Source organism: Coregonus lavaretus, assembly GCF_964263955.1.
Source record: "Coregonus lavaretus genome assembly, chromosome: 1".
In the NCBI taxonomy this organism is placed as follows: Eukaryota; Metazoa; Chordata; class Actinopteri; order Salmoniformes; family Salmonidae; genus Coregonus; species Coregonus lavaretus.
This window is the reverse complement of record NC_139988.1, coordinates 89,604,022-89,613,758: the sequence shown is the minus strand read 5'-3', so window position 1 is coordinate 89,613,758 and position 9,737 is coordinate 89,604,022. Positions and strand designations below refer to the sequence as shown.

General features: G+C 42.2%; 1 protein-coding gene across 1 annotated transcript in view; it reads left to right on the top strand.

The window, feature by feature from the left end:
• Positions 1-7,261, top strand: part of LOC311127306 (CB1 cannabinoid receptor-interacting protein 1-like) — a gene marked incomplete at its 5' end in the record, with an annotated part of 8,890 nt that extends 1,629 nt beyond the window's left edge. The window contains 2 exons of the mRNA XM_084159117.1: positions 1,160-1,304; positions 6,633-7,261. Coding sequence (XP_084015243.1) covers positions 1,160-1,304; positions 6,633-6,797 — 310 coding nt within the window. The 3' untranslated portion in view covers positions 6,798-7,261. The remainder of the gene's footprint in view (positions 1-1,159; positions 1,305-6,632) is intronic.
• Positions 7,262-9,737: the final 2,476 nt, after the last annotated feature.

Genomic DNA, 9,737 nt, shown 5'->3' with positions numbered 1-9,737 from the left:
GTCCAGTGAGTGTGTGGGTAGAGTCCAGTGAGTGTGTGGGTAGAGTCCAGTGAGTGTGTGGGTAGAGTCCAGGGAGTGTGTGGGTAGAGTCCAGTGAGTGTGTGGGTAGAGTCCAGTGAGTGTGTGGGTAGAGTCCAGGGAGTGTGTGGGTAGAGTCCAGTGAGTGTGTGGGTAGAGTCCAGGGAGTGTGTGGGTAGAGTCCAGTGAGTGTGCATAGAGCCGGTGCAAGAGAATCAGTGTAACAACAACAAAAAAAGGGGGTCAATGCAAATAGTCTGGGTAGTCATTTGATTAACTGTTCAGCAGTCTTATCGCTTGGAGGTAGAAGATGTTTAGAAGCCTTTTGGTCAAAGACCTGCCGTGCGGTACCGCTTGCCTTGCAGTAGCAGAGAGAACAGTCTATGACTTGGGTGGCTGGAGTCTTTTAAGATTTTTTGGGCCTTCCTCTGACACCGCCTGGTATATAGGTCCTGGATGGCAGGGAGCTCGGCCCCAGTGACGTACTGGGCCATACGCACTACCCTCTGTAGTGCCTTGCGGTCGGATGCCAAGAAGTTGTCATACCAGGCGGTGATGCAGCCAGTCAAGATGCTCTCGATGGTGCAGCTGTAGCTTTTGAGGATCTGAGGGCCCATGCCAAATCTTTTCAGCCTCCTGAGGGGAAAGAGGTGTTCTCGTGCCCTCTTCACGACTGTGTTGGTGTGTTTGGACCATGATACAGTAGTATCTCAGTGATGTGGACACCTAGGAACTTGAAGCTCTCGACCCGCTCCACTACAGCCCCGTCGATGTGAATGGGGGTGTGCTCGGCCATCCGTTTCCTGTAGTGCCCTGATCAGCTCCTTTATCTTGCTGACGTTGAGGGAGAGGTTGTTGTCCTGGCTTCCAGCATGTTTGACAGAGAGCGGCATGGTTGAAGGCTACCTATTTTTTGACGTGGTTTCCTACAGTAGTAGGCTAAACATGCACTCAGATGTGTTTCTGTATTTGGTTATTCCTTCCTGTCTTTGTAAGTCAGTCATTCAGCAGTCTCCTGCACTGTCGGCTGCAATGTCAAACAACCCCAGTGTCACCAATCCACCCCCAACCCCTGCCCCAGTCAAGCGGTCACAAAAGTATTGTCTGTTATGTAACTGTTGTGATCCTGTCCCGTCCTCAGCACCATGAGTGTAGGTGGAGTCCCCTTCCCCTTGGAGCAGAAGTCTAGAGACCCCCAGTCTGGGGTCTACACCGGCATCTATGACACAGAGGGCATGACTCACACCAAGAGTGGAGACAGACAAGCTGTACAGATCAGCTTGCAGGTAATAAGGGAACATTTTGACATGACGACAGGTACAGTCTTCCTGGGATTACAGACATAAAATACTTTACAATTTACCTTCTTTTTTAATGAACAAGTAGACAAAACAATTGACCCTTCGCTAAGCCCCGTCCGCCTTGGTTACTGTTGCAACCTCAAACAACATTTTCCCAGGAAGCCCAATTTCCCATTCAACCACTGGCGAAATCCCCTCACAATGATCTCAAACTGTGTTTCTAATACACAATGAAATGAAACACAGACTACCCCTTGCTAATCAGAAAACTATTGGGTATGTTGTTGTGGACTGTCATTACAATTCCTTCAAGGGAACCTGGTCAAATTATGTTTGTAGTGTAGCTAGCCACTGAATGGCTCTGAATTCACTGTCAGCATGCAGTCAAAGCTATAACCACTTTTGGAGCTAATTAGTGCTCTCAAATCATATCCTTATGTCAACAGCAGATGGGAGTTGTATTCATAACATGCTAACTTAGCTAGCTAAAATACATTTTGAGAAAACAAGTTATATTAAGTGGCTAGCTAGCTAGCGTTAGCCATGTTTGGTGGTCAATGAGACTGAGAGCTAACCAATTTAGCTAGCAAACAATGTAACATGAGTATATTTCGGGATTAGAAATATACTCTAACTGTCTCAGGAATAACAGTAGCAAGTACTCCTGTTAGCAAGTACAGTAGCAAATAATTGAACAAACTGTTCAATTATTTAGCCATTTAAACATTTACTTTTTGTAGAAAACTCTGTTTTTTACCATAACCCTCACTGGCTTTCATGCGTTTTAATTGTGAGATGTTATCCATTGGAGCGCTGTGATTGGTTGCCCAACATTCTGGGGCGGGGCTTAGCAAAGGGTAAATTAACAAGTAGACAAAACAATTAACAAATAGACAAAACAATTAACTAGAAAACAAAACAATTAACTAATAAACAAAGCAATTAACTAGTAAACAAAACAATTAACTAGTAAACAAAACAATTAACTAGTAAACAAAACAATTAACTAGTAGACAAGTTAATTCAGAGCAGTTCATGAGTCCCATTACAAATACCTGCAAACTTCAATTAATAGCTCGGGCATTTATTTGCTTAAATCCCTGAACACCACAGCCGCTTATTAGAGATGAGCCAGCTTTTGCTCATTTGCATAGTTAATTGTTTACTTTCCAGCATTTTAAAAGACATTTCTTAATTTCCTGCACTAATGTGTAATTTTGAATTGTACCTTAAATGGGGAAAAATACACATTGATTTCATTGTATATCCCCCCAGGGGCAAACCTGGTGTTTTTTTTAGATCGAATTCAAACTACACTGCTCAAAAAAATAAAGGGAACACTAAAATAACACATCCTAGATCTGAATGAATGAAATAATCTTATTAAATACTTTTTTCTTTACATAGTTGAATGTGCTGACAACAAAATCACACAAAAATTATCAATGGAAATCAAATTTATCAACCCATGGAGGTCTGGATTTGGAGTCACCCTCAAAATTTAAGTGGAAAACCACACTACAGGCTGATCCAACTTTGATGTAATGTCCTTAAAATAAGTCAAAATGACGCTCAGTAGTGTGTGTGGCCTCCACGTGCCTGTATGACCTCCCTACAACGCCTGGGCATGCTCCTGATGAGGTGGCGGATGGTCTCCTGAGGGATCTCCTCCCAGACCTGGACTAAAGCATCCGCCAACTCCTGGACAGTCTGTGGTGCAACGTGGCGTTGGTGGATGGAGCGAGACATGATGTCCCAGATGTGCTCAATTGGATTCAGGTCTGGAGAACGGGCGGGCCAGTCCATAGCATCAATGCCTTCCTCTTGCAGGAACTGCTGACACACTCCAGCCACATGAGGTCTAGCATTGTCTTGCATTAGGAGGAACCCAGGGCCAACCGCACCAGCATATGGTCTCACAAGGGGTCTGAGGATCTCATCTCGGTACCTAATGGCAGTCAGGCTACCTCTGGCGAGCACATGGTGGGCTGTGTGGCCCCCCAAAGAAATGCCACCCCACACCATGACTGACCCAACGCCAAACCGGTCATGCTGGAGGATGTTGCAGGCAGCAGAACGTTCTCCACGGCGTCTCCAGACTCTGTCACATCTGTCACGTGCTCAGTGTGAACCTGCTTTCATCTGTGAAGAGCACAGGGCGCCAGTGGCGAATTTGCCAATCTTGGTGTTCTCTGGCAAATGCCAAACGTCCTGCACGGTGTTGGGCTGTAAGCACAACCCCCACCTGTGGACGTCGGGCCCTCATACCACCCTCATGGAGTCTGTTTCTGACCGTTTCAGCAGACACATGCACATTTGTGGCCTGCTGGAGGTCATTTTGCAGGGCTCTGGCAGTGCTCCTCCTGCTCCTCCTTGCACAAAGGCGGAGGTAGCGGTCCTGCTGCTGGGTTGTTGCCCTCCTACGGCCTCCTCCACGTCTCCTGATGTACTGGCCTGTCTCCTGGTAGCGCCTCCATGCTCTGGACATTACGCTGACAGACACAGCAAACCTTCTTGCCACAGCTCGCATTGATGTGCCATCCTGGATGAGCTGCACTACCTGAGCCACTTGTGTGGTTTGTAGACTCCGTCTCATGCTACCACTAGAGTGAAAGCACCGCCAGCATTCAAAAGTGACCAAAACATCAGCCAGGAAGCATAGGAACTGAGAAGTGGTCTGTGGTCACCACCTGCAGAACCATTCCTTTATTGGGGGTGTCTTGCTAATTGCCTATAATTTCCACCTGTTGTCTATTCCATTTGCACAACAGCATGTGAAATGTATTGTCAATCAGTGTTGCTTCCTAAGTGGACAGTTTGATTTCACAGAAGTGTGATTGACTTGGAGTTACATTGTGTTGTTTAAGTGTTCCCTTTATTTTTTTTAGCAGTATATATTATATCAAACCCAGACAGGAACCATTATTTTAGCTGGTCACCTAAATCAAGCATTCAGCAAGTTAGTCAGACATAGCAATAAAAAGGGAAATTCAAGGAACCTCCAAGAGGCTTAAAAATGTCATCTCTACAAATATTTTACAGGACACCTGGAGATTATTATTCCCAACTATAAAAGACTACCTCTTTTTTTCTCAAAGTAAGAAAACCTATTCAAGAATTTACTACATTTCCCCCCCCCCAAAAAAATGCACTCAACAATATACTGGGTTCTAAAATCCATGATATAGTGGTATCGGATCATTCTCCTGTATCATGCTTAATTACACCAACAGAAAATACACTTGGTGACAGAATATGGAGCGCATCTTCAAGACCCGAAATGTATTAAATACGTAAGCCAAAAAATAAAGACCTTTACCATTACAAATGTAGACATAGAGTGAAAAGCCGACCTCCAACATTATTTAGGATGCTTTTAAAGCATACATTAGGGGAATGATAAGCTCATACTTGGCAAAAGTTACATCTGAGTTAGAAATGTAGATTTAATGGCAAAAAATAGCACTCACAACACAAATACATGCCAAACCAGTTATATTTTAAAAGATAAGGATACAAGTGCTTTAATTAAGAACAATAATGCTATTAATAACAATTTTAAAAGCTTCTATGAAATCTATATGAATTAAATAACAATTGGAATGATCCTGTAGCCTTCCTAGAATCAATAACAAAGCAGCGCCACTATTTAATCAAATGACAACACACATGTCACTCAATTCAGTACTTCCGAGTTCCATGTATCAAACAGTTATTTCAGTTGTATTAAAACCAGGAAAATCTGGAGAGTCCCCTGCTGATTACAGACCCATACATTTAATAAATTGCGACAATAAAATAATAACTAAACTCATAGCAACAGAATGGCAAAAGTCTTACCAGACTTGATATGTATTAATCAAACAGAGTTTATTAAAAATAGAAACTTACAAACAAATTCAAGAACATGTTTCATTATAATACAATACGCTAAAATACAAGATGTAGATTTATCAATAATGGCTGCTGATGCTGAAAAGGCTATTGACCGGCTTGAATGTCCTTTTCTATTTAACTTTGGAAGCGTTCAACTTTCCAGCTGAAATAATACATTTCATAAAAATATTATATAAATATCCTAAAGCAAAAATATACACAAACAATACACTATCAGGTGAAAAAGCTTTAGAAGGGGGCACGTGACAAGGATGTCACCTCTCCCCCCTCCTGTTTGCACTGGCAATTGAACCGCTAGCAGAAAGAATTAGACAGGACCCAAACGTAACAGGTATCAGTATTGGTAAACATGAATATAAACTAAACTTATTTGCAGACGATATCCTGATGTACCTGACTAATATTGAAAACTCAATGTCCCCCTTATTAAAAAATATTTTCAGGAATACTCTAAAATCTCAGGATATAAAATGAATGTGAATAAAATAAAATAATAATGGCAATGAGAAAAATAATAACTAATGATCTACAGCAATCCTTTAAGTGGATCACAAAAAACATGTAATACTTAGGATGCTTAATAAGTGACAACAACCAATACATATATAAAGATAACTTCATCCCATTACTCAACAACATGAAAGCAGAAATAATTAAATGGAACAATCTCCCCATAAATTTAGAGCTATTGAAATGGGCAGGTTGCTATTTGAGACTCAGTGTTTAATTGAAGCTTTGTGGTGCTTAATTTCTGTATATGTGCATCATCTAGCCTGGTCTCAGTATAGTTAGTGTCAACTTAGCCTGGTCTCAGATCTGTTTGTGTGGTATAGCCAACTCCTATGGGCGTTGTCATGCCATGACCATAGGTGTTGGGGCAAGACAGCACAAACAGATCTGAAAACCAGGCTAAGCATGATCCATATGAACACATTCACAACAATCCCTATAGAGCATTAGGCATGTAGGATATTCTGTATCAGGTGTCTACAGTTCGTGATGCAAATGATGACGAAAGCTCTGAAGCTGTGCCGTGACTCCACAGTGTTTATAATTATGATTAGGCTTTTCTTACTGTGTATGACTTTAATTATAGCTAGCTACTTTATTGAGTAAACGTGTACTTACTATGGCTGTGATAAGTGTTTGTCTCACCTAGTTACCTTAAGATGAATCCCACTAACTGTAAGTCGCTCTGGATAAGAGCCTCTGCCAAATGACAAAAATGTCCATGTAAATGGTTTTTTTTTTTTTTTGCTGTATAGATTATGTATTTTGGGATGTTTTCAGTCTATTTTGAACTCTTTCAGACAATGCGATTAATTTCGCGAGAAAAAAAATAGTACACTAAAATTACAAAAAGTTAACTTGAGTTAACCGATTAACTCTGAAAGACCTTATTATTTCCCCTCCCAGTTCACAGAGGTGGGCTCTTTTGAGGTGGTGTGGCAGGTGAAGTACTACAACTACAACAAGAGGGACCACTGCCAGGGGGGAAACAGTTTCAACAGCATCGAGTACGAGTGCAAGCCCAACGAGACACGCAGCCTGATGTGGGTCAACAAGGAGCTGTTTGTCTGACCGACCAACCAACACAGACAGCATCAGGGTTGTGTTCATTAGGCACCAAACGGAAGATAACGTAGTGAAACCGGGAGGTACTACCTGAAATTACAAAAGCTGAAGAACATAGGCCCATCCAGGTATTTTCCGCAGGTGCTGGAGTTGTAGGAGAACTCATGGAAACCAGAAAGGAAAACGCAGCACCTGAAATTAGCCAATAAAATAGCCTGTTTTAGTTTTCCGTTGCAAAATGTTTTGCTACGGTGTGCCCCTAATGAACACGTATATATTTTTGAAACAATATAACTTACTATGAGATATGTAGCGAAAATGCAACCAAATGTTGTATAATTGTCAGAGCATCGTTGAATGTAACTACACATTTAAATAGATTGTGAGAACTGGATATGTTTTTTAAATGTAAATCATGGTAGCTTTAACATTTTGTGGATGTATTTGAATAGTAAATATATTTGGGAAGACGTGTGTGTTTTTTTGGTCATTTGAATGCTAGGTAACAAACAAGTAATTCTTAGGTTATTATTGTGTAATTACTATTGTCCCATGCAGTTTCTTAATACCTGGCCATTTCTATACCCTAAAATATAGTAAAGTGCAACCAGGTTAATTGTGGTTTTGGGTCAGTTGCATCTTTATTATTTTTATTTTTTTTGTGAAAAATCTACTTATAGGTTTACAGTCTAAGAAAACCTGAAAGGAGCATGATATGTATCCATCCATAGCTTCTAGTATGAGGTTGGGGACTTGCATGCCTCGGAAATGAAGTATGAAAACATTCTGCTGTGATGAATCTTGCATGAAAATGCAACTCTTTTAGTAGGTTGCATGATAATGTTGTGGTCCTCTGTGGCTCAGTTGGTTGAGTACAGCGCTTGCAACACCAGGATTGTGTGTTTGATTCCCGCTGGGACCACCCATATAAAGAATGCATGACTGTAAGTTGTTTGGGATAAAAAAGGCTCTGCTAAATGGCGAATATTATATAAACAGTGTATTATGTTATATGTTAGACACTTTATATCAGCTCTACTGTTGGCTGTGTGTGATTAGGCAGGATATGTGAGAACTCTGGACGATAGAGCCCATAGGACCCCCTGTCCCTAACGAAAGGGATGGGGGGGGGCGGGCGGGGGGGGGCTGGACACAACATCCACAGGGCCCCCCTTGTGGCTCCTGTCTAAGAATAGCAGTAGCCATACAGTGGGTCTGGACAATGGGGATATTCTTGCATGCACTGCATAGTTTCCACCACTGAGTGGTGCACTTGTGCAAACAGACATTGGAGGGAAAAAATTGAGCTGAGTTCCCCGGATGTGCTGTAATGCAAGTATTTTACGAGTTTCCCAAATGTTATGAACGCAACATAAATCCACAACATGGCGTTGAGAATGTGCTGAGATCTTCACAATAAAAGTTATCTGTTTCACATAACACTGAAGGGAGAGGAGTGTGCATGTGACTCAGAGTCACATGCACACTCCTCTCTTCTTCACTAAGGCCATGATGTGAGCTGTCTTTCCATTGTGCCCTTGAACAAGGCACTTAACCCTTAAGACTGCTCCAGGGGCACCATACCTTTTTTTTTTTGTCATTTAGCAGACGCTCTTATCCAGAGCGACTTACAGGAGCAATTAGGGTTAAGTGCCTTGCTCAAGGGCACATCGACAGATGTTTCACCTAGTCGGCTCGGGGATACCTTGGCAGACCGCAATCTCTTTTTTTCATTTGGGGTAGGCTACATTGGAAGACTGGCAGTTGCTAGTCCCAAAGCATGAATCGCAGTCTTTCCTTGTCGATATACTGCTCTAAGGTAAGTCATTTTGAACATAGGGACTTTTATTTAGAAATGTAGGCGGCTTGCTGGCTCCTCTCCTCTCCCTCCACACCTCGGTTGTCCCTCCTCTGCTTTACTGACTCCGCCCTGCGGGTTTCCCTGTACCACTGCAGTGAAACCGACGGTAAAAGAGAGAGAGGAGCTGGTCAAAAAATAAACAAGAACCTGAATATCACGAGCACCGTGTTTTGTAATAGCGAGACCCCCGTTTTATATAGTTTTTTCCCCCGTTCACATCTCCGGGTCAACCTATTTCGTCATCCAACCGGCAAGATGGTAAGCAAACGGCCGCGACTCTTATTTTTACCCACCAACCGACAGAGCAACACCACAGTAAATATGGTAAAATGTCTGCAGGTGGAGAGACTATATAGCCTACGGTTTTTGACAGTTTGTCGTGTTATTACCGTGTAATATGTGTCACAGAGTGAGATGAAACCGTACCGCCCTCCCTCACAAGGAAGGAGGAAACGTTTTCCTTGCCAATTTCGACTCTGTTTATTGGGCAGTGCTATGGCCGAGATATGCCCTTCCCAGTCGTAACCCTGTCAACACTGTAAATCCATATTTATGTTGTTATCCTAAAGTAGATACAAGTCAACACTCTCTATCATAACATGTTGAAAAAACATATTGTGCGACACTAGGAGATTTACATGTTCTGCTTTCATGTTGTTTCCCCAGACGGTGAGTGAGTAGCTATCTTGACCGATATGTAGCCTACCCTAATTTGCTGTAATCTGCTTTATAAATAAGACTTCATGGCGTAGACATTGCATTTAGCAGGCTGGACTAGACATGAACAAATCAAGGAGATGGGATGAGAAAAGACCTTAGCATGTAGCCTTGGTGTTGCAACATTCTATCACCCCGTTTCATTTCGTCTTGCTTCATTGTATGATTTCGTTCTGATGAAATTTACAAGGTAGCCGCTGTCGCGCGCGCCCGCGCTCTAGCGTCACCCGTCTATAATTATTATCGGGCCTCTGCAAATAGACTACATAAGAATATGAGGGATTCTGGTGTTGGTAGCATCTGACATTGGCTAATGGCTAATAATTGATTTCTAATCATCAGCCAAACATGGACATGTTAAATAATGG